Here is a 25,683-nt window from a genome sequence, read left to right as displayed (position 1 = left end):
TTTCTCACTCCCTCTATTCCCGCTCTTCATCCTATATCCTTATGTCTCACACAGAAAGTTCTCTAGTGCAATGACATGTCACTTGTAGGTGTCTGTACAACTCCAGTCACATTTATGATGCTGTAAAAATAAGTTACAGCCCGTTTCAAGTGTGTTCTATCCTAGGCCCTACTTCAGAAGAAAGCTAAGCCAGTGTCTCTCAAAATCTGACTTTTCTCTATCTTCATTCCAGGAGAAAGTGGAGCTATGCACATGGCTTTGCCGCAGACACTCTTTTGTAAGTTGTAAATTGTAAGTTCCTACACAGTTGCTCCCAAGCGTAGTTCTATCCAGAATTCCAGACATACCATACCCCAAACACAGGTCTGTCTGCTTTTTGACCCTGCCAGAGAAACAGAACCTTTTAATTTTCTGAGGTCAGCAGGGGAGCAAGCTCATCTTTGGTCTTTGTGGATGGTGTAGATCCCATGACATGATTTTTTTTAATGTGAGTAAGAGATTACATCAATAGCCTGTGCCAAAATGTTCCCTCTTCTTCTCTCCTTCTTCTGTGTGCTGTGCGTCTAGGCCAAAATGTTCAAACTTGGGCATCTAAAGTTAGAGACCTAAATAAATTACTCAATTTTTCCAATAGTGTTTAACATCCAGCAACTCCCATTGGTTACATCGTAAGGTTTTGTCAGCTGGATCCGGGGGCAATAGGATCTTTGAGAAGCTGAGAAGGCATCAGAGATGGTTTGGGATTGTGAGGTAAGCATATTTAGCTGGATATTTCTTAAAACAATCAGCAGTGAAATAGTTAACAATGTTAACATTTAAATGGTCATCTTTAGGTTTCAGAGTTAAAACTCCATTGAGCTGTTCATAGCTCTCAAAGCTAGTGTTTCAGGCTGGCTGCAGATTCAGGCAAACTTCACTGCATTGTTTTACACTCAGTTCATGTTTTTAAAGATCTCTTAACATGATGTCTAGGACCCTGGAGAGCCTTTATCACCTTTGTTACCCTTTTCTGTACTCTCAGTATTTCTTAGCCTCACAACTGTGCACCATACTCCAGAGGTCATCGTGTCTGCTCCTTGTGCTCTTTTTCTGCGAGTGATACAAACCTCTGTTCTCTTTGCACTCCTAACTCCTCCCAGACATTGAGAAGATGGGGTTTAAGCATCTCTTCTCATCAGTCCCCCTCCTTTTTTTCATCAGGCTCTGGCAATCTTTTATCACCTTGAATATGTCTCTTTTGCTGTTTGTCCAGTCCTCTCCTAATTGCTTCGCATTAAGTTGCATGAGCCTCCTCAACCCCATTTTTCCTAATTACCTGTAGAAGTAGATATGTCCCCCTTGGATATCAGCTGTCACTCTTAGTTCTAGGCACTGGCCTGCCTATTCCTTTTGCCAGTTCCTTGATGTATAGCATAAACAAGATAAGCATCAAGGAGTGAGTGTTGGTCCTAACATGTCACTTACCACCTATCTGCTCTGTAGCCATTCAGTGCTGGTCTTCCCTGACAAAACCAAGTGTGTTTTTACCTATCCCACTGTAAAAACATAGAGGAGATGGGTCACTTTCATTTTATTGAGGTAAACTAGGCAAGGTCAGCCATGGGTCAGACAGGTGCCTTGTCTCCCTTTAGGCTTTTACAGCAAATTAGCTGTTGCATTTGTTATCTCGCTGTAAAACATCACTTTGTTAAGTAGTGAAGACAAAGCCTTAGCCAATGTTCTCTGTCTTCTGTTACCAAGCCAAGTTGGTTAAGGTTTGTTTTTTTTAGTCAACACATTTCACCATTATACTTGTGCTTGTTAACTTTATACACACTTTAACCTTGAAGACAATACTCTATTGAAACTCTACTTGAAACTCTAGAGTACATGCTGTACATTACTCACCATCTACTCTTCATTGCCATTTCCTCAAAGATTTTAATCAGTTTTGTCAACCCTGACCTCCCTTTTGTAAATAAGGGCTGTCTCTAGCCAGCCTATAACTGCCCAAGTTCTTTCCTGTGTTACCTTTCTGATCCTTCCAGGTCAGAGTTTTGGTCTTGGCTGCATTTCTAATTAACTTGTGAGAGTATCTAAGGATCCCTCATCTCTGTTCTAACTGCTGCTTTGTTTGAGACATGGTTCAGAATAACTACTAATCTTCTTGGTTGCTCAATGACTAGATTAAAAAAAACATATTTAAAAACACACAGATTCTTCCCTGTGGCAATTCCTATTCTAATCAGAGCAATTAAAATTCTTCTCATGTGGGAGTTTTCAAGGAATATTGAGAGTCAACACAGATTGAGTTTGGGTTTGTGAGCCAGGAGCAACTGAGCTCTAAACCTGGTTCTGTGGCTCTGGGCAAGTCCTTTAACATCTCTGCCTCAATTTCTCCAGAGGTAAAATGAGGGTAATACTTGTCCTCACAAGAGTGTTGTAGGGATCAGTTAGTTGTCTTAATTGACTGTCTTAAAGTGCTTCAAATGAATCACACTGATACTATTAGCCCTTTTCAAAAAGGCCAAATTCTCTCCGACTTCACTGCTGTTTTGAGAGACACTAGCAACACAAAGGGCTGGAAACTGACCCATCTGGCCTGCTGAGAAATTTCCCCACTGTGGCAGAATCCTCAGCTGGAATAACCAGCAGAACCAGCTCCTTTGTCCAGTAGAGGGGACGGGGATGGTTTGTGGTTGGAACACTCAGACTATGGTCAAATGGCGGATAGCTCATTGGGAGTCATCGGGAGCTATAAACATGGCTTAGAGCAGTGGTTCTCAACCTTTTTGGGCTCAGGACCCAAATGTTTATGACATATCGCGACCCAGTAAATAGTCTGGGAGTTGAGGCCCTGGGGTGGTTTCAGGCAGGTCCTGCCCTGCCTGGAGGGGTTGGGTCTTGCCCTGCACTCACCCCACAGTGGCAGCTCCTGTGCTGTGGGGCTGGCTGGGGTTGGCTCTCCACTCTCTGGTAGGGTTACCATATTTCAACACTGAAAAAAGAGGACACTCCACGGGGGCCCTGGCCCTGCCGCAACTCCGCCCCTTCCCCACCCTTGGCCCCGCCCCAACCCCACCCCGGCCCCGCCCCCATTCCAACTCCTTCCCCAAAGTCCCTGCCCCAACTCTGCCCCTCCTCTGAGCACCCTGCATTCCCCCTCCTCCCTCCCGCTCTGATCTTGGTTGGGGGTTGCTAAGTGCTTCCCTGCTCCCCACAGCCTCTGCACCCCCTCCCGCCCCTGCAGCCTCTGTGACCCCTGCTCCCCACTCGCCCTGCAGTCCCTGCACCCCCCCGCCCTGAACCCTCTGTGACCCCTGCTCCCCACTCGCCCTACAGCCTCTACACCCCCCCCTTGCCCTGCAGCCTCTGCGCCCCCCTGCCCCTGCAGCCTCTATGCCCCTGCCTGCCCTGCTCCTCCTCACCCTGCAGCCTCTGCGCCCCCCCCCCCCCCGCCTGCCCTGCTCCCCCGCTCACCTGGCAGCCTCTGCCTGGCGGGGGCTTCGGACGCTCACCGGTGACCGGGGCGGCGCGGGTCCCTGCAGCCCCGGCACACGCCGCACTCCCTGCCCCGCGCCGCAGCCTCCTTCCTGCCACCGCCAAGCATGTTCCCCAGCCTGTCTGTCCCCACTGGAAACAGCTCCCGCGGCGCCGGGTTCCGAGCCGCGCAGGGCGCCGGGGCCGCAGGAAGGGTCCCCCGTGGCCGGGGGGTCCCCGCCCGCAAGGGAAGGCCGAGCCGCTGGCTGGGCCCGGCCTCCCCGTGGTCCTGCGGGCTCGGCTTGGGCGCGCGGTCTGCCCAGCCTGCGGGGGCAGCAGCGGCCCCTCCGCCGCCTTCTGCGGCTGCGCTCCCCCCTCCCCCCGCCCAAGCTCGCTACAATGTAGCCAGGCAGCTGGGCTGTGCTGCAGACCTGGTGGGTCGTGCTGGGGCCGGGCGGACCCTGGCTTATGCCTCCCTATTTTCCCGGATACGTTCGGCTTTTTGGAAATTCCCCCCGGACGGGGATTTGAGTTCTAAAAAGCTGGACGTGTCTGGGGAAAGCCAGACGTATGGTAATCCTACTCTCTGGGTGTTGCAACCTCCGGGGTTGCAACGCTGTTCAAATTTGGCCTCTCCTCTTCCCCCCCCCCCCCCCCCCCCCTGCACGAACTGGACCAAATTTGTGTGAGTGGAGTTGTGACCTGGCTCATGGGGTTTCAGTGCCACTCACTCAAATTTGGCCTACTCAGACTCACATCACGACAGCTGGGCCAAACCTGAGTGGTGCTGGGACCCCAGAAGGTTGCAGTATCTGGAGCAGGGAGGCAAGCCCAACTGGCTGCGTGGGACAGGAGCTGCCATGGAACTGTTTGAAACATTCTGATGACCCAATTTTGGGTCCCGACTCAACAGTTGAGAAACCCTGGTTTAGAGCATCCACCAGTCTGGGACCAGCCTGTGAATCAGGGAGCCAGGACCAGCTGTCTTATGCCCATCCCCAGCTTTTCTGCTGTCCCCAGTGGAAACTGGGCACAGCAGAGCCTTAGTGCCATTGTGCCTGTGACGGGTCACCCACTTCAAGATGCCACCTGATGTGCTGAGATACCACTGAGCTTGCCTGTTCTGCCAGCATGGGCCTCCTTAAACCTGTCTTGCTTAGCCAGGCTCTTAAGCCTCCTGTAGCACATACATAGGCAAGGCCACACACCCCTGCAGAACGACACAAACACTGAGATCCGCTCTAGGAAGACTCAGCTTAAGAGACTTGCCCCAGCACTCAGGTGTCCACCTGCCTTGAAGTGGAGGCCCAAAGGTATATTGTCTTGCGCTGTAGAGAAATCTATACAACGTAAGCTCATAAATTCTCCTGCCCCCTCAATGTGGAGGAAGATATGCACAACTTCTTGCCCTCCCCCCAGTTAGAAATTACATAAACTGGGTTTAATAATAATCAAAACAAATATTAACTTTAAAAGAAAGATTTTAAGTGGTTAAAGTGATAGCAAACAGTTTGCGTGTTTTATTTTATTTGCTTAGTAATCTCTTTTGTTCTAAGTTTTATTCATTAAAGAAATTGGCTACAAATAGTAATTTCTCACTCTAAATATTGTCACGTGTCAATTACAGGAAGTCTTGAAAGGCAGCTGCACTGGCCTGCAGTTTGAGTTCAAACTTCTCCCCTCAGTTCAGTTCTTGCTTCCAGGTGTTCTTCAGTGTCTCTTTGGGGGGGGAGGCAGAGGAGAACCCTGATGATGTCACTCCCCTGCCTTCTATAGCTCTTGTGTATGGCGGGAACCCTTTGTCTTCCAGTGGTAAAACACTGGCATTCCAAAGGGTGGGTCCAGTACCACGTGACTCAGACCCATGCCTCTGCAGGGCTGTGGCAGCTATTACTCGTAGGCTGTCTGGACAGGCTCCAGGAAGACTAAGCCCTTTCACAGTCCATTGTCTTTGCTAATGGGGCATCAGCCCTGTCTGGCTTTTCCATTGCTGTATCTGAAGGACTAGTTGTGGGTGACATCCAAAGTAGCACATTTGAAATACAGCTACATGGTCAATATTCCTAACTTCAGATACAGAAATGATACAGGCATACAAATGGGATAATTACATTCAGTAAATCATAACCTTTCCAATGATATCTTACATGAGCCATCTAGCATAAAGTAGATCTGTTATGTCATATCCATATCATAAGCATATTTTCATAAAGAATATGGAGTGAAACATCACACCTTCTCCCTGAGTTTACTGCCAAAGGGTTGGTCACTGACCAATGCGGAGGCAGTATATCTAAAATCCCTTTTTGGCTTTGGCTATACAGCCTCCAAGTGTTACCAAACACTGTAATGTTATCCATAGGCGTTTTTGCAAAGTTCTGGGTTTCTGTTCCCAGGTTGTCTGAAAACATTGTGGTGTATAGCATTGTGTACATAATGCAGATATCAACATCGTTTAAAGTGTAGGTGTAAAATGTAGCCATTAATGCCATGAGGCGATGTGCCTCAGTTTCCCCTTCCACCCCACAGTCAAGACTGGTTATGCTTTCTCTGCTGTTCCAGGCTCTAAGCCCGTTTACAGGTACTAGCTGAGAAGCAGTATTCTTATAGGACTTTCTTGTTACCACTCCTAGTTTATACCAAAGCTTTTTCCAAAAATCATGCATAAAGAATATGGAGTAAAACATCACAGTGCCCTTGTAAGTAACCCAGTAATAAAATTAGACTTTGAAAATACAGTTTAAACTTTATTTCTCCTACCTAGGAATACTGCTTTATTTTAAATAGCTGCAGGAGTATAGAAAAGGGTGATGGAGAACTTTGGCTGCCTTTGAAGCATGCATGCATCTCATTATACAGAGGGATCCAGGGAATTAGAATGATAGATTGTCATGAACTTTTTAAAAAGTGCTAAAAACATAGAAGAAAAGAGACAACCTATCTGACTTTTCACTCCAATTCATTGTGCTGTGCGTCTGCTATGTGACCTAGGTGAAGTAATTTCTCTGTACCTCAGTTTTCCCAGCTATAGAATGCGGATCACGATGCCTACGTAGCTGTATAAAGTGCTTTGCGAGCTCTGGATTGCAAATGCTACAGTAGAACCTCAGAGTTATGAACACCTCAGGAAAGGAGGTTGTTCGGAACTCTGAAATGTTCGTAACTCTGAACAAAATGTTATTGTTCTTTCAAAAGTTTACAACTGAACATTGACTTAATACTGCTTTGAAACTTTACTATGCAGAAGAAAAATGCGGCTTTTAACCATCTTAATTTAAATGAAACAAACACAGAAACCATTTCCTTACCTTGTCTGAGCTTTTTTTTTTTTTTTTTTTTTATATTTTTTAGTTTTTTTTTTTCACATTTTATTATTTTTTTTTGCTCCCTCCCCCCCCCCCGCTGTTGCCTGATTGCGTACTTCCAGTTCCAAATGAGGTGTGTGATTGTCTGATCAGTTCGTAACTCTGGTGTTCATAGGGTTCTACTGTATATTAGAGCTAAACTCACTCAGTATTATGATGCCCATTTAAGAAGAGAGTAAGGGATCACATTCAGTACATAGCCCAAAACACTGTTAAAGCCAATATTTTTTTTTCAGATTGTAATTATTGGGATGAAATTCAGCTCCAGAATATTCAAAGCAATTTAACAATATTAATGCACAGGTGACAGCTCAGAGGGGGGGAAAAATCTTGGCACTTTATTTTTGTTAATAAATAATTGAATCTGGTCTAATCAGAGGAGAGCAGCAATGCAATTAGTCATGAGGGCAAAGATGTCGACAACCAGGCTTTTCTTATCTGGCCAATATAACAACCACGTAAAACCAATTTTACTGTAAATTGTACCTTATTTTCAAGAGCTTTACTATGGCCTAGATCAACATAATAAACAATTCCCTTGTCAATTGCCTTACTAACCATTTAAAAAAAGAGAGATTAGGTTAGTCTCGCATGGTCTGTTCTCTTAGAAGCTTTGCAGACTTCCCTATTACATATAATGCCTTTGTCAGCTTCTGTCATCAATGTTTTATCAAGTTCTCCAGAATTTTATTTGGGAGTGGAGTTAGATTAATTATATTATAATTTCCTGGTTCTCCATTTTCTCTTTTTTTTTTTTAAGCAATGGGAGTGGTCCTCCAGTCCCACACTGAACAGCAAGATGAGGTTGACTATATAATGGTAGCAGAATGGAGAGATCCTTTAATATTCTGGGAAATAAAGCACCCAGGGTTTGGGACTGAGTCAGATTCAAGTTCTGTGAGCACAGTGCTGGTGAGGATGCTATCATCCCCCTCTCCTGGTACATTTGTGAAAGTGATTTGGAGACATTCACCATCTGGTCACTGCATCACAGAATTTGAGAACTTTATTTAATTCCCCTCAGTTTTCCCTCCCTCCAAAGTCCCCTCTTGCTTTGGCTCATAGCTTCTTTGATTCACTAGCCTCGGAGGTTACATGACTTGGTCTCACCAGGTCTGTTCCGCTCTCAAAATAACTCGCCAGCACAGCAATGAATCTGTCCCTCTGTTTTAGGTACTTTTAGGGTGATCATCATGGTAGTATTAAGTAACTCAGTTTTGCATAGGGTTGTCCAGCGTGAACTCAGCTCTTTGCCTCTTCTAGCTTTTGCAGTTCTGCTTCAATGTTTTTGGGCTTGTCCTAGGGTGACCAGATCACCCAAGTCAAATATCGGGACGTGGCGGGGGCATGGCCAAAAAAAACAACCACCCTTCCTCCACAAGCGCTGGAGGGAGGCCCGGGAGACGCAGAGGAAGCGCAGGGCCAGGGTGAGTGAGAGTCCGGCCTGGTCCCGAGCAGGCAGGACTCAGTCGGGTGGTAGGGAGAGTAGGGGGGCGGCCCGCGGGGCCAGGCGGCGGCTGTTCTCCCCCCCTGGGCAGCGGGACTCGGGAGCAGCCGCTGCTGCATCTCCCACTGCCGTGGGGGGAGGAAGAGGCCGATGGCCAAGCTCGGCGGCTGCGGCTCTGGCGCCCAGGCCCGAACCCCCCGAGCCCGGGCCTGCTGCGGGGACCCAGCAGCGCGCACGCTGCGCCCAGCCCCTGGCCAGTCGCCTCTGGGCTGCTGCCCAGCTGGTGCAATCCCGCGGCGGCCCTGGGGCGGAGGCAGCGGGCCCCAGGCCCCCCGTCCCACTCAGGTCCCGCAGGGGAACGAACGGGCCTGGGCTGCCGATGCCTCCGCCGCGGGATAGCACCAGCTGGAGTGGAAGATGGGAGGGATCAGCAACGAAAGCTACCTTATTGAGGTCAGAACATGTAAGGATAAAGTGAGAAAGGCCCAAAGCCATGTAGAGTTGGACCATGCAAAGGGAATTAAAACCAATAGTAAAAGGTTCTATAGCCATGTAAATAAGAAGAAAACAAAGAAAGAAGAAGTGGGACCACTAAACACTGAGGATGGAGTGGAGGTTAAGGATAATCTAGGCATGGCCCAATATCTAAACAAATACTTTGCCTCAGTCTTTAATGAGGCTAATGAGGAGCTTAGGGATAATGGTAGAATGACAAATGGGAATGAGGATTATGGAGGTAGATATTACCACATCCGAGGTAGAAGCCAAAATCAAACATCTTAATGGGACTAAATCAGGGAGCCCAGATAATCTTCATCCAAGAATATTAAAGGAACTGGCATATGAAACTGCAAGCCCATTAGCAAGAATTTTTAATGAATCTGTAGACTCAGGGGTTGTACCATATGACTGCAGAATTGCTAACATAGTTCCGATTTTTTTTTTAAGAAAGGAAAAAAAAAGTGATCCGAGTAACTATAGGCCTGTTAGTTTGACATCTGTAGTATGCAAGGTCTTGGAAAAAATTTTGAAGGAGAAAGTAGTTAAGGACATTGAGGTCAATGGTAATTGGGACAAAATACAACATGGCTTTACAAAAGGTAGATCGTGCCAAACCAACCTGATCTCCTCCTTTGAGAAGGTAACCGATTTTTTAGACAAAGGAAACGCAGTGGATCTAATTTACCTCGATTTCAGTAAGGCATTTGACACGGTTTCACATGGGGAATTATTAGCTAAATTGGAAAAGATGGGGACCAATATGGAAATTGAAAGGTGGATAAGGAACTGGTTAAAGGGGAGACTACAACAGGTCATACTGAAAGGTGAACTGTCAGGCTGGAGGGAGGTTACTAGTGGAGTTCCTCAGGGATCGGTTTTGGGACCAATCTTATTTAACATTTTTATTACTGACCTTGGCACAAAAAGTGGGAATATGCTAATAAAGTTTGTGGATGACACAAAGCTGGGAGGTATTGCCAATACAGAGAAGGCCCAGGATATCATACAGGAAGATCTGGATGACCTTGTAAACTGGAGTAAAAGTAATAGGATGAAATTTAATAGTGAAAAGTGCAAGGTCATGCATTTAGGGATTAATAACACTGCTCTACTGCCAAAATGCTTCTGAAATAAATATAGTCAAACTTTACTAATTCTGGGTCACTGAGAACGAAAATGATGCTTAAAATTGTTGATTGGCTCTAGTTTTCAAGATATGCTATTGGGTCAGTATATACTTGGGAAGTATACTGACCCAATGACTTGGGAATGGCGGAGGATAAGTGAGTTATAAAGGGAAGGGATCTCAATTTAAACCAGAAATGAGTAAAATACATCTTTGACTGGATCTATGAATAAATCTATGACTGGGTTTGGACAGTACTTGCTTTTTAGACAAAACAATGAATGATGCAATCTGAAGCTGGTATTGCGTCATACATGATATGAATTGCATCATGTTATTCCTAGAAGTCATGGATGATGCAATCATAATGAAGCTTACATCACTCTGCTGAACAAATTGCCCTATATCAGCTCTAGAAATCATACAGTGTCATGCTCTCTTATTTGTCAGTGTTTGATTTTGCAAAGGGACACATTTCTGTTTAGCCAAAGTGAGCAGAGATGCCTCGTACTTGTGTGAACAGTGCAGATAACTTCTGCTATGTTTGTGGTGAAGTGACTTTTGCATCACAAAAGTGCAGTATAACCACTCTGGTTAAGAAAGCCTATCACCTTTATTTTGGCTGCAAAATTGGAGATCAGGACAAGAGGTGGGCCCCACACATATGCTGCAACACTTGTACAACAAATCTTCGCCAGTGGTTGAACAGGAAAAGGAAATCTATGCCTTTTGCAGTGCCAATGATTTGGAGAGAGCCAACAGATCATACCAGCAATTGTTACTTCTGCATGGTGCCTCCAGTTGGGAAAGGTGTGTCAAAGAAGAAAAAGTGGACTGTGCATTATCCAAACATTCCATCAGCTATACGCCCAGTACCCCACGGAGAAGGACTGCCAGTTCCTGATGCACCAGAATCATTCTCACTTGAGTCAGAGGAGGAAGAGGATGAAACTTCTGGTCCTGAACCATCAATGTCACAGGACCCACATTTTCTCCCATCCTCCTCCTCTGAACCACACCTCATAACACAAGGTGAACTGAATGACCTTGTCAGGGATTTGGAACTACCCAAGAGTAAGGCAGAGCTGTTGGGCTCCAGACTACAGCAGTGGAATCTCCTGGCAGGTGATGTTAGGGTTTCCATGTTCCGTGACCGTCAAAAGGATCTTGTCCCATTCTTCTTCATGGAAGGTGATCTTGTAGCCTGCAACAACATCGATGGTGTGATGGCAGCCCTCAACATCGTTCACGATCCAGATGAGTAGAGACTGTTCATTGATTCATCGAAGACGAGTCTTAAAGCTGTTTTACTGCATAATGGCAATGTTTTGCCATCAATTCCAGTTGGTCATGCAGTCCATATGAAGGAAACCTATGACAACATGAAACAACTTTTGAGGTGCATAAACTATGACCAACATCAGTGGCAGCTTTGTGGCGATTTGAGGGTTGTTGCTCTCTTGCTTGGTCTGCAGACTGGATACACAAAGTACTGCTGTTTTATCTGCGAATGGGATAGTCGTGCAAGAGATTCCCACTACATCAGGAAAGATTGGCCACTCCGACAGTCATTGGAGCCTGGGAGGAAAAGTGTTCAGCATCCACCGCTTGTTGAATCAAGGAAGATTTTGTTACCACCCTTACACATCAAGCTGGGTCTGATGAAGAACTTTGTCAAGGCCATTGACAAAACACAAGCAGCTTTCAAGTACCTCCGTGGAAAATTTCCAAGGTTAAGTGAAGCTAAGATAAAGGAAGGTGTCTTTGTTGGTCCTCAGATTCATGAACTTCTTCAAGATGATGCATTTGACCATGCACTGCTTGGCAAGGAAAAGACGGCATGGAAAGCCTTCCAGTTAGTGGCAATAAATTTTCTCAGAAACAACAAGGCAGACAACTACAGGTTGTTGGTGGAAAACCTCCTCAAGGCATACAAAAGCCTTGGTTGCAACATGTCACTAAAGATACATTTTTTGCACTCTCATCTAGATTTTTTTCCACCGAACTGCGGAGCAGTGAGCGACGAGCACGGCAAGCGATTTCACCAGGACATTGCAACAATGGAGAAACGCTATCAGGGCAAATGGAGCCCATCAATGCTTGCAGACTATTGCTGGACAGTGACAAGAGATACTCCATTTAATGAATACAAGAGACAAGCCAAGAAGCGCCGAGTAGACACTGAATAGGACTAAACTATGTACATAATAGTTTTTTGCCTTTTGTTTCATAATACATTTTATTTATATAACCCTTTTGCTGATTTTTAAAGTGTTACATAAACAGGACAGGTGAAATATTATCATGTAAAGCAACCATAAACACATGAAAAGACCTAGGTTTACAATTTATGATTAAAACTCTACTATCTACACAATATACATAGACATAAAATGTAAAAACTTAAATATCTTAGACACAGTAGCCAATCAGTTATTTTAATTGTCATATTTGAATTCAGCACATCAAAATACATAATAAATAGCACATTTTATCTCTGAAGCAGATGACTTCTCAAAAATTGTAGACCAGTGTAACAAGAATTTTTGTTATGAGCTGGGGATGCATCAGTTGGAAGTAACAGAGGAGGAGAAGGACCTCGGAGCATTGGTTGATCACAGGATGACTATGAGTTGCCAATGTGATTGGTCGTGAAAAAAGCTAATGTGGTCTTGGGATGCATCAGGTGAGGTATTTCCAGTAGAGATAAGGAGGTGTTAGTACCATTATACAAGGCACTGGTGAGACCTCATCTGGAATACTGTGTGCAGTTCTGGTCTCCCATGTTTAAGAAGGATGAATTCAAACTGGAACAGGTACAGAGAAGGGCGACTAGGATGATCCAAGGAATGGAAACCCTGTTTTTATGAAAGGAGACTCAAAGAGCTTGGCTTGTTTAGCCTAACCAAAAGAAGGCTCAGGGGAGATATGATTGCTCTATATAAATATATCAGAGGGATAAATACAAGGAAGGCAGAGGAATTATTTAAGCTAAGTACCAATGTGGACACAAGAACAAATGAATATAAACTGGCCATCAGGAAGTTTAGACTTGAAATTAGACAAAGGTTTCTAACCCTCAGAGGCGTGAAATTTGGAACAGCCTTCCAAGGGGAGCAGTGGAGGCAAAAGACGTATCTGGCTTCAAGACTAAGTGTGATAAGTTTATGGAGGGAGTGGTATGATGGGATAGCCTAAATTTGGCAATTAATTGATCTTTGACTATTAGCAGTAAATATGCCCAATGGTCTGTGATGGGATGTTAGATGGGGTGGGATCTGAGTTACTACAGAGAATTCTTTCCTGGGTGTCTGGCTGGTGAGTCTTGCCCACATGTTCCGGGTTTAGCTGATTGCCATATTTGGGTCGGGAAGGAATTTTCCTCCAGGGAAGATTGGCAGAGGCACTGGGGGGGGTTTCGCCTTCCTCTGCAGCATGGGGCACGGGTCACTTGCTGGAGGATTCTCTGCACCTTGAAGTCTTTAAACCATGATTTGAGGCCTTCAATAGCTCAGACAGGCTAGGGCAGAGGTGGGCAAACCATGGCCCGCGGGCCACATACGGCCCGCAGGACCGTCCTGCCCGGCCCCTGAGCTTCTGGCTCGGGAGGCTCGCCCCACCATGGGCATAATGCTCTGGGAGGTGGGGCTGTGAGTTCCTGGGGCAGCGCAGCTGCAGAGCCCAGCCTGACCCAGTGCTCTGTGCTGCATGGTGGCGGCAGCGGCATGGCCCAGCTCCAGCTGGGCGGCGCGGCTGTAGCACCACCAGCCACTGGTGCTCCAGGCAGTGTGGCAAGGGGGCAGGTAGCGGGGGGGATGGAGAGAGGGCAGGGGAGTTCGGGGGTGGTGGTCAGAGGGCGGGGATGTGGATAGAGGTCAGGGTGGTCGGGGGGAAGAGGGGGTTGGATGGGGTGGCAGAGGGCAGTCAGGGGACAGGGAGAAGGGGTGGTTGGATGGGGCAGGAGTTCCAGGGGGGCCATCAGGAATGAGAGGAGGGGTTGGATGGGGCAGCAGGGGTCCAGGGAGCGAGTGTGTGTGGATAGGGCAGGGGTCCCAGAGGGGCCGTCAGGGAACAGGGGGGTAGGTTGGGGCAGGAGTCCCGGGGTGGGGGGGGGGCAGATAGGAGACAAGGTGGGTGAGGGAATATCTTTTATTGGACCCACTGGTGTTGGTGAGCGAGACAAGTTTTTTGATCTACACAGGACTCTTCTTCAGGTCTGCGAAAGGTACTGAGAGTGTCACAGCTAAATACAAGATTGAACAGATAGTTTAGCATAAGTAGTTAGGGACCATTCAAGGCAAAGGGGCCCATTAACACCCCCAGCATAGGACAAAAAAGGGGGTTAGTGGGTTACACATTGTTGTAGTAAGCCATAACACCAGTGGCTTTATTAAGACCATGATATTTAGTGTCTAGCAAAATTACAACTTTCAGCTCCCAGGCTTGTCTTTTGAAAGTGTTGTGATAAGTCTGACCTATCAGTTCTCATCCTCAAAGGAAACCTGCCCAACATGCAAAGAGTATACATGCTGATGAATGCTGAATCCGCACAAAAGACTTGCCAGTATTTGCAGGTTCTGGGAGATGTGCAAAATTTACCCTACACTTCAGACAGCAAATTTGTTTCCTTTCCTGTCTAAAAAAGTGAGCAAACATTCTCAAGTATTGGCAGGGACATTGTGAATCCAAACAGGATGGCAACATCCTTCCCTGATCTAATTAGCTTTATTGGCAACACTTGTCTAAAACTATCAGGTCTGCATTGCTTAAACAACAAAAACTGTTGAACAAATGCTTTGGTTATAAATATGCTGCTTTTTTTAAAGAGGGGAATGGTGAGTGCTTTGCTTCAATGGACGGTTCTTTAGATTAGCTAGTGCTCCTCTCAGTGTCCCTCCCCTTCTCCTACCAATGGGATTTCTTCATTCACCAGATGCCCTTAGGTAGGGTTACCATATTTGAACTTTCAAAAAAGAGGACACTCCGGGGGGTGGGGTGTAGCCCCGCCCCCTAGCCACTCCCTCCCAATTCCCGCCCCCCTGACTGCCCCCCACAGAACCCCCAACCCATCCAACCCTCCCTGCTCCTTGTCCCCTGATCGCCCCTTCCCGGGACCCCTGCCCCTAATCACCCCCGGGACCCCACCCCTTATCTAAGCCTCCCTTATCTTTGTCCCCAACTGCCCCCTCCTGAGACCCCCCCACCCTACCTGTCCCCTGACTGTTCTGACTCCTATCCACACCCCTGCCCCTGCCAGATCCCCGAGACTCCCACGCCTATCCAACCGCTGCCTGTTCCCTGACTGCCCCCCCCGAACCTCCAACCCATCTAACCCTCCCTGTCCCCTGACTGCCCCAATCCCTCTCCACACCCCTGTCCCCTGACAGGCCACCCCCAGAACCCCTGACCCATCCAACCCTCCCCCTGCTCCCTGTCCCCTGACTGCCCCAATCCCTCTTCACACCCCTGCCCCCTGACAGGTCCCCCCAGAACCCCCACCCCATCCAACCCTCCTGCTCCCTGTTTCTTGACTCGCCCCCAGCGCGGGGGAGGGAGCGGGGCTGGCCAATCAGGGCCGGCTGCCATGGGCAGGGGGGTGGCTTTCTGGGTGTAGCGGCACAAACAGCTCCTGCTCCCGTTTTGCTACCGGCGTGCTGAAGCTGCAGCGGGGGAGGGGCTTTTGCTGCCTGAGCAGCTCAATCCGGCGCGGCTGCCCTGTCAGCCGCTTTTTGGTCTTTAAATAGCCGTCCGGGGGGAAATCCCGGACATTTTTAGCTTTTTACAAATTCCCCCCGGACGGCTATTTAAAGACCCAAAAGCCGGACATGTCCGGGGAAACCCGGACGGATGGTAACCCTACCTTAGGAGAACACTGAGGTTCCACAAAGGGCCCGGCCTACTGCAAAATTCACCCTAAAACTACAGTCAGCAAGAGTGCTTCCTTTCATCTACACTGGGAAATCTTCTAACCAGTTTTAAAACCAGTTCACCTCAAAAGAGTTTCAGGAACTGCTTAGAGCTGTAGAGTAGGCCAGTTTTATGCTAAGGTAACCTGATCTGTTTTTACTGAGCCAGTTTAACCCCTGCTGAGAGGGAACTCAGAGCCTGGAGCTGGAATACTGAGATGGAGTCTCAACATACACACTCACTGGTCGGTCATGGGGCAGGTGAAGCTCCACTTCTCATTATAGAAGTTCCCTTCCTGCTACACTAAGAGCTGGATGGTGGGAGGACCCATCTGTTATAGCTAAGGGTACATTACTTGCTAGAGCAAGGTCTAGGAGTCACGTGAGCCTCCCCGTTCCCAACTCTCCTGGTCTCCGTTTTTTTTATTTCTTCTGATGCCGAGGCAGGAAAACAAAATGAAGCTTGGATTCATGTGTCTAAATCCTGCAGCCATGGATCTGGAACTTTCAATGCCATGGTTCTCAATAACATATTAACCAGTTACCTAATCCCTCTTCTCAACAAGGCTGGTGTGGATACATAGCCCAAGTACACCTCTACCCCGATAGAATGCGACCCGATATAACACGAATTCGGATATAACGGGGTAAAGCAGCGGGGAGCTCCGGGCCCTTTAAAGCGCCACTCGAGTCCCGCTGCTTTACCACGTTATATCCGAATTCATGTGGAGCCTCGGGCCCTTTAAATCCCCACCCGAGCCCTGCAGCCAGAGCTCCGGCGGTGATTTAAAGGACCCGGGGCTCCCCACAGCAGCTGGAGCACCGGGCCCTTTAAATCACCACCGAGGAAGCCGGTCCAGTCCGGCATGGCGTACCGGCTCTTGCCAGTACACCGTACTGGACCGAACCCGATATAACGCGGTCTCACCTATAAGGCGGTGAGATTTTTGGGCTCCCGAGGACCGCCTTATATTGGGGTAGAGGTGTAACTGGGTAGTGTACTTAGGATTTCTGCAAGGTTATTTTGGAGCAGGAACGTGTTTGCCCGAAACATCTTGGGTGCTCAGCTACGACCCTGATGCGGCCATATAAGTGACCAAACAGATTTTTTTAGGTTAAAATGCCATCTGTTTTCACATCTCACTCTAGAGACATGATGGGTCCCTGGCTGCCTTCTGGCCCTACATGCAGGGCCGGCTCCAGGCACCAGCCCAGCAAGCAGGTACTTGGGGCGGCCAAGGGGAAGGGGTGGCAAGTCAGGCTCTTCGGCAGCGGGTCCCTCGGTCAGGGCCGGCTCTAACTTTTTTGCCACCCCAAGCAAAAAAAAAAAAGAGCGCCGCCCCGCCGAAACACCCCCCCCGAGCGCCACGCCGCCAAAACACCCCCCCCGAGCGCCACGCCATGCCACCGAAACAAAAACAACCCACCCACCCCGAGCGCCGCCCAGCCGAAACAAAAACAACAACCAAAAAAAACCTCGAGCGCCGCCCCGCTGAACCAACAAAAACAAAAAACAAAAACCGAGCGCCCCCCGCCACCCCAAGATTGGCCGCCCCTTACAAGGTGCCGCCCCAAGCATGTGCTTGGTCGGCTGGTGCCTGGAGCCGGCCCTGCCCTCGGTCCCTCTCAGAGGGAAGGACCTGCCGCCGAAGAAGAAAGCGGCGCGGTGGAGCTGCCGCCGATCGCGGCTTTTTTTTTTTTTTTTCTTCTTTTTTCCACTGCTTGGGGCAGCAAAAACTCTGGAGCCGGCCCTGCATACATGTCTGTGTACCCAGAAGAGAAATCCTGATTATATGCATTGGTGTGATGAGCATTGGTCTGTCAGTAAGTTCTGCATACGTTAAATCTTTGGTCAGATCGCATTGCACTAGTAAAGGGCAAAGAATAGATTCTTGTTTATGCTTCAACAACAGAAAGAGTAGCCTGGTCTACATCTGGAAGTTGCACCAGTATAATTAGCTCAGTTAAGGGTGAGATTTTTTTTTTTTTTACAGAAGTATTTATACTGGTATATCCCATATGCTGGACGCAGTCGTACTGGTATAAAGGTCCTTTACACTGGTAGAACGTATTCCCCTTCCACCATGGGATATGCTAGATCGGGGTATGACTATACTGCAAGTGTTGCAGCATAGACACTAGCTACAGCAATGGAAGGGTTTCCCATCGCTGTAGTAAATCCACTCCCTTGAAAGGCTGGAGCTAGGATGATGGACGAATTCTTCCGTCAACCTAGTGGTGTCTTCGGTTGGCTTAACTGCGTCTCTCGGGATGTGAATTTTTCGCACCCCTGAGCAGAATAACTAAGTTGATCTACGTTTTAGGTGTAGATCAGGCTTAGTATATGCATGTACACGCTAGGGTGTTGTACCAATTTAACTCTCACAGTATAGGTAAAGCAATACAAGTTTTAATCTGTAGACAAGCCCAGAGAGACAGAACTTCCCATGCTGTTCTATCTTATTCCACTCCTCCCACACACACACACATACTTTTCAGCTCCCTATGGAGATAAAGCTGATGCTGTCATTCATTTAAAAATAGTTGGACTCCTAGTGGAATTTGCAAAACACTGTGGAATGTCAATTATATTCACTCCAGCAACACACAACTCCAGTCGGTTTTATGGCTAAACAAATATATTTTTACTGATCCTCCGTGCAGTTTTCCATGTTCTATTGTGTTAAAGGAATGCTATCAGCTACCTCTAGATTTAGATTATGTAGATTGTTTTGCTAATAGAAAGAACCGCTGATGTAAGGAGTGGTTCTGAACTGCTCCCTGTGACAAGAGTGAATGGAAAAGGTCGCTTATTGTCATCACTCTTGCCATTCCACACAAAGGTCCAAGTTTTCAGGACGACACTGGTCCCACGAAAATATTGGAGGAGCAAACAGTTTATCCATTAGCCCCTCCCTGCAAGCAGACTCGAGATAAAGGCGGGATTATATGAGGACACATGGCCTGATGGATACCTCCTTAACGTCTGATAGCAGCCAAACCCCGAACTATAAAGGGTTGGAGAATTTTTCAACAAAACATTTTTCTGATGTAAAAATGAGATTTCTTTTTCCATCAAAAATTGCCCCAGTTCCCCTCCATTTTCTGAGATCCTCAATCTGAACCTGTTGCAGTTCACCTAGTGCTAGATTTATATTGCTTGCCTGCACCACGGCCGTTATTTTACTTGTGGCTTTGTTTTGTTAATTCTGTGATTTTGCTTAAACTTAAAAAACAAAAATGTTTGGACAAATAGCAGGCATAGAAGTGTTCATCCTGAAAGTGAAAGACAAATGTTTAATAAAATAATAGCATGTGATACTTGGAGATTAGAGACATTATATTTGCAACATCAAATATAGAGGTGAATATAAGCACCACCACGGTAATAAATAAAAGTGAAACTCACCAGTCTATTTTAGGGCCCAAGCGAGTGAAGTGGAAAACGTAAACAAGGAGTCTAAATGGTGAAATGTATAATAATTTTTTTAATAATCTAAGGAGTTTTTAGTAAAAAATAAAGGTTTTTAAAAATATATATATTCACTGTTGACGGTGTCTCTCTTAAAAGGCAGGTTTGACCAAACCTCTGGAATAGAAAAGACAAATAGTAAAAGAGCCCTTTGCAAATTAAATTATCGTGGATAATCCCCTTTAGATTTTGTCAAAATCTCCATTAGATTTCTTTCAGAGTGGTAGCCGTGTTAGTCTGTATCAGCAAAAAGAACAGGAGTACTTGTGGCACCTTAGAGACTAACAAATTTATTTGAGCATAAGCTTTCGTGGGCTAAAACCCACTTCATCAGATGCATGCAGTGGAAAATACAGTAGGAATATATATATACACAGAGAACATGAAAAAATGGGTGTTGCCATACAAACTGCAATGAGAGTAATCAATCAAGGTGGGCTATTATCAACAGGAGAAAAAAAAAATTTTTGTAGTGATAATCAGGATGGCCCATTAGATTTCTGTTGTCCATGCCTGCAATTTACTTTCTTTGGCCCAAATCCTGAATTCCTTACTCAAGCAAACTATGCATTAATCTTAGTGGGTATTTTGCTTGAGTAAAGACAGTGTGTAGGGTCTTCAGGATGTGGCCTCTTCTCCAGTATTGCCAACATCAGTCCTGTTCAAGAATTATTGGTGGATTATTTTTATGTGCTGTCTAGTGTTTGAGCATTTAGGGTACATATTTTCAAACTTTTCTCTGCAGCCATGACAGCTAGAAACTTAATTTAAAAATAAATAAATAGGACAGCTGAGATTCTCATGTAATCATATGACTGGAGGAACACGGGGCTTTAACAGAAAAACTACCAAATATTGTGAGATTCATGATAAAATTGCGAGAGTTGACAATGCTGCAGTACCATTGGAATCCCTGTTGTCCAGTCTGTGAATTAAACTGGATAAGTGTGTAATTTACTGTTTGCAATGTACCTTTTTTTTTTTTTTTACTGTCTCAAAAGTCTGTAAAACTTGTGAGTACTAAACAAACAGTATTCATGGTTTCACTACTACAGAGCTGAGTTCACCATAGAATCTTGAAATCATTTACTCTTACTGTGATGCTTCTGGGAAATCTCTGCCATTAGTGAAACAGTACAGTCAATCGATAACAACAATTAATGGGATTGACCTACTTGTTAATTACTGGCTCAGGGCCTATCTTTTTCTCTATGAAGTAAATTTATTTAGCAACCACTATATGGCCAGCAGGGATTTGGTTTGACAAAAACTTATGCTTATTAAGTTTGAACACATTAGGCTGTAGGGTACAAAAATTCTTACTCTAGTTGTCAGCCAAGTAAACATTTCAGTGAATGCTTTTTAGAAAGGAGAGGCGGGTAGATGCAATCTTTAGTAAATACATATTAAACAAAATCATGCAAGTAGTCCTTTTAGTGCTGACATCTTGCTCTGTGTTATGCAGTAGGCAACGTAAGGACAGTGATTGCTCTGAAGAGATTACAGTTTAAACGAGAGACGTTTAGCTGACAGGATGCATGAAGAAATCCAGAGTGGGGAAAACCCCGAAGTATACATCAGTTAGATGCATTCATTACATTCACGCATTGCTATGCAAAATCTGACTGTCTACAGTACATCAAATGTAATCTTTTAATAAGCAGTAGGCTGTAAACAGTAGATTTGTCCCACACAATAAATCAGTGACCTTAATACCATATGCTAGATCTCTTGCGAGCTTCATTTGTACTGGCGAATATTTTAAGATGACTAATAGCAATAAGAATGATTACTAAGGACTATTTAATTACTATATCCTCCCCATCAACCTCTTTCCTGTGTATGCTTTTAAAGCATTGCTCTCACCATAAAAAACAACTTCATATTACTGGAATAGTCCCAGAGATTCTGAAACTCCAAATAAGCCTTTTCCTTTTAAACCTATAGCTGAGTCAAACTCTGCTGTGTTCAATTCAGAGTTACTCCGCTGATGACCAGAAATCTTATGGGTGCTCCAAAAAGAAAGCATGCCATTTTTTTTAATACTATTTCTGGAAGTGCCTTTTCTGTGAGACTATTGTGACATGTCATTGTTATCCATTGGAATTGTCTGACCTAGCCCCACTAGCAATGAGGAGTGGGGAGGAACATGGCAGTGATTACACTGTTCAGAAGGGTAGGTGATTATCTCAATACTTGTGTTAACCTAAAGTCTCTGACCATACTATCCAAACTTTTAAAAAACAGTCTGGCTAACTTTGAATAAGGAATGAGTTTCAGGGTAATGTACCAGTGTTGTCACATCAGGGGTGCAACTGTTAAATATTTGGACCAAGATTTTCAAAAGTGACCAATAATTTTTGGGTGCCCATCTTAAAATACTTTGCATGGAACTTGATTTTTAGAGTGGGTTGCTCACCATTTTCTGGAGCCCATCCACTGAACATCAGCTCCCTTTAAAGTGTTTCAGATTGTATACTCAAAAACATATGCACCCAAAATCCCTCATGATTTGAAAATCTTGGCCTTGTTTTTTTATTCTGTTGCATTAAAACTTTGCTACAAAACTTTATTGGTCAGACGGCCAATTTTATATTTTGTTCTTACAACTTTCTCTCTCTTTTCATGCAGCATCACAATGTTACATCATCTAGTATTTCTCTTAGGAATGTCACTGGTAGCCAAAGAAATATTTGCATTTACAAGCTGCTATTCCGATGGCCAAATTGCCAGGTATTCTTTTTGTAACCTCACCGAGGTTCCACCTGTGCCCAATAATACAGTTATACTCTGGCTAAATTTCAACAAAATCAGGCAAGTGAATGCATCCTCCTTCCCTCTGCTGGAACAGTTGCAGATTTTGGAAATTGGAACCCAGCTTGTCTTTTCTGTTACCATAGGGAAAGCAGCTTTTAGGAACCTGCCAAACCTTCGAAACTTAGATTTAGGAGACAATAAGATACTTCATCTCGATCCTGATGCTTTTGTGAAGTTGTCAAATGTACAAATACTCCGGCTATATCACAACAGTCTTGAGGAGTCCATTCTGGAAGAAGACTATCTTCGAGATATGATCTCCTTAGAATATTTGGATCTTTCTGGAAACAAGATCAAAAGCCTTCGCCCTCATCGCTTATTTTACCGTCTAAAATCCTTGCAAATTGTGGACCTGAAAAACAACTGGATACCCATCTTATGTGAAGGAAACCTTGATAGCTTCCAGGGAAAATTCTTCCAATTGTTTATTCTCAATTCTAATAAATTATACTACTCAATTTCTATGGACTGGGCCAAGTGTGGAAATCCTTTCAAAAACATAGCCCTGGACACCCTGGATCTTGGTGGTAATGGCTGGGGTGTAGATATAATGCAACACTTCTGCACAGCTGTGAATGGGACTTCAATTGTTTTTTTGAAGCTTAGCCATCACATAATGGGTCCAGGATTTGGCTTTAAGAACTTAAAAGATCCAGACCAAGATACATTTGCAGGGCTAGCAAGAAGTGGCGTTCGCTTACTGGATATTTCACATGGTTCTATTTTCTCTCTCAATCCTTATGTATTTCAGAGCCTTGGTGATCTGGAATTGCTGAACCTTCACAACAACAAGATAAATCAGATCCAAAAACAAGCATTTTTTGGTCTGGGAAACCTAGGAACTCTCAACCTGTCATATAACATTCTGGGGGAGCTGTACGATTATACTTTTGAGGGGCTTCAGAATGTGATGCATATTGATTTGCAACAAAATCATATTGGAGTAATTGCTGGGAATTCGTTCAGGGATTTAAGAAGGTTAAAGTTGGTGGATCTCCGGGACAATGCCATTAAAACTCTCCCTTCTTTCCCAGCCATGATCACTCTTCATTTAAGTGACAATAAGCTATTATCTGTAAGTAACCAGAGAATAAATGCAACATTCCTTATCTTGGAAAGAAACAGACTGGACAATCTGGGTGATCTTTATATTCTTTTACAAGTTCCAGATGTGAAGTATATCTTGTTAAGACAAAATCGTTTATCTTATTGTGTTAAAAGTGTTGATGTTATAGAAAATAACCAGTTAGTCTACTTGGATCTAGGAGAAAACATGTTAAAGCTTGTGTGGGACAGAGGTTTATGTTTGGATGTGTTCAGGGCACTTTCCAAACTAGAGGTGCTCCACCTGAATAACAACTACCTTACTACCCTTCCACAGGATATTTTTAGTGGTCTAACATCATTAAACAGACTTAACCTAGCCTCCAACCTGTTGTCTTATCTTTCTCCTGGTGTTTTCCCTGAGAGCCTAAAGACACTTAATATGTCTGAAAACCAACTTCTTTCACCTGCCCTTGAGCTCTTCATGACTTTGAGTATCCTGGATATAACAAATAACAGGTTTTTCTGTGACTGCAGTTTAAACACCTGGACAGCACGGTTAAATCAAACCAATGTGACCTTAGCTGGCTCAGAAAATGACACATACTGTATACTCCCACCTTTTTTAACAAGGGTTCCACTCTCTTCAGTGGCACTTGATGGCTGTAATGAAGACGAACTCCAGAAGCCTCTACAGTTCTCACTGTTCATCTTCACTTCAGTCACTCTGATAATGTTCCTAACAGCAGTCATCATTTTTAGTCACTTTCGGGGGACTTGTTTTGTCTGGTATAAGACCATCAAAGGTGCTATGCTAAAAGAACGTAAGCAAGCAATAGATACAAGTGCATATCAATATGATGCATATTTATGCTACAGCAGCAGAGACTTTGAGTGGGTCCAAAATTCATTGATAAAGCACCTGGACTCTCAGTACTCTGAGAAAAACAGATTTACTTTGTGCTTTGAAGAAAGAGATTTCCTGCCTGGGGAGGAACAGATCACCAACATCCGTGATGCCATTTGGAACAGCAGGAAGACCATTTGCATTGTGACAAGGCAGTTCCTCAAGGATGGGTGGTGCGTGGAAGCCTTTAATTTTGCCCAGAGCAGATACTTTTGTGACCTGAAAGATGTCCTCATTATGGTTGTGGTTGGGTCACTTTCTCAGTATCAGTTGATGAAATACAAACCGATTAGAGTCTTTGTGCAAAGGAGTCAGTACATGCAGTGGCCTGAAGACCATCAAGATTTAGACTGGTTTTTAAATAACCTTTCTCACCAAATTCTGAAAGAAAAAAAAGTGAAAAAGAAATCCAGTGTTATAGAAATGCAAACTGTAAGGACAATCTCGTAGTTGGGAGGGTTGTTCATGGTTCATATTATTAGTGCTATAAAACAAATTTTTGTAGTTACATTTTTGCTTGCGGCTTGACAGTTACTTAAATATTCTAAATCCATTTCCACCTGTGGCATGGTAGGAAAGAAGTATGGGCCATGCTTCAGCTTTCCCTGACAAATGGATAGAATATAACTTCCTTGGTTTAAGTTTTAATAAATATGGCGTCAGCTTTAAAGTCACCAGCAAATGGAATTAACAAAATTCAATCACTCTAGGAACTATGGCCCATATTTTCAAAAGAAGTCACCAAGTATGGGTGTCTCAAATTTTGGGTGTTCAGATTAGGACACCATGGGTCTGATTTTCAGAGATGCTGAGTGCTCACAGATCCCCACGACAATGGAAGGAGTGGGTACTCAGCAATTACAAAAACCAGGTGCATGTTATTGCAAGTTAGGCACCAAATTTATAGGATTCTTGAAAATTTGGGTCCATGTGCTGAAAGCCCCCACTAACCAAACTGAATGGGCACATTAAGTGATGGCAGTGCCACATTAAGGTCTTTCAATGTCTAGTCCTACCATTCACCACCAGGTCCCCTACTCACAGAATGTTTTAGTGGTCATCATCCTTGCTTGTGATGTTGCATGATCAAGATGGTGTAGGTGTGGGTGTTGGGGAAGTCATGTACATGTCGCTCACATACACCCACTATTGGGTACCATTTTTCACAGAACATCATCATTTTGTAAAAGCCACACCACATAGGATTCTTTTTTTTTTAAGGGGGGGGATTTACCTCTTCCTTAAAGCCAGGCTTGGAAGGATCACATTTTTATCAGTAAATGTCACTAAACATCAATTTCACCGTACATGTACAAACCAACCCAACATTTCCGTAATAATAAATGACATTTAGAAATAGACCAAGAAAGAAAAATGCTGCTTAAGAACTTAATAGAGTTTGATTTAAGGATATTTACTTTGTATATTTTGATATGTGATGTTGACAATTTGTGTTTGAACAGTTATAAAGCTTTAATTTTTTGAGATCAGTGTCTCCTGTCATTAAATAATTACTGTCTGCCCCACCCTGTTGTCTGATTACACACACACACCCCCGCCGCCAATTTCCCACTACTGTGGAAATTTAAATGGATAAAAATAGAAAAAAATGCTTAAAAATAAATATTGACGTTGTCCA

The 25,683-nt window shown here is 44.9% G+C and overlaps 1 protein-coding gene across 1 annotated transcript in view; it reads left to right on the top strand.

Annotated features, from left to right (window-relative positions):
- Positions 1-25,162, top strand: part of TLR5 (toll like receptor 5) — a 34,561-nt gene extending 9,399 nt beyond the window's left edge. Inside the window, exon 3 of the mRNA XM_024199656.3 lies at positions 21,908-25,162. Within this exon, the coding sequence (XP_024055424.2) occupies positions 21,915-24,494 (2,580 nt within the window). The 5' untranslated portion in view covers positions 21,908-21,914 and the 3' untranslated portion in view covers positions 24,495-25,162. The remainder of the gene's footprint in view (positions 1-21,907) is intronic.
- The last annotated feature ends 521 nt before the right edge of the window (positions 25,163-25,683 follow it).

The sequence above is a fragment of the Terrapene carolina genome, unplaced genomic scaffold (assembly GCF_002925995.2).
Source record: "Terrapene carolina triunguis isolate 2854851 unplaced genomic scaffold, T_m_triunguis-2.0 Scaffold262, whole genome shotgun sequence".
NCBI lineage: Eukaryota > Metazoa > Chordata > Testudines > Emydidae > Terrapene > Terrapene triunguis.
The sequence above is the reverse complement of the archived record's forward strand: the minus strand, read 5'-3'. Positions and strand labels throughout refer to the sequence as shown.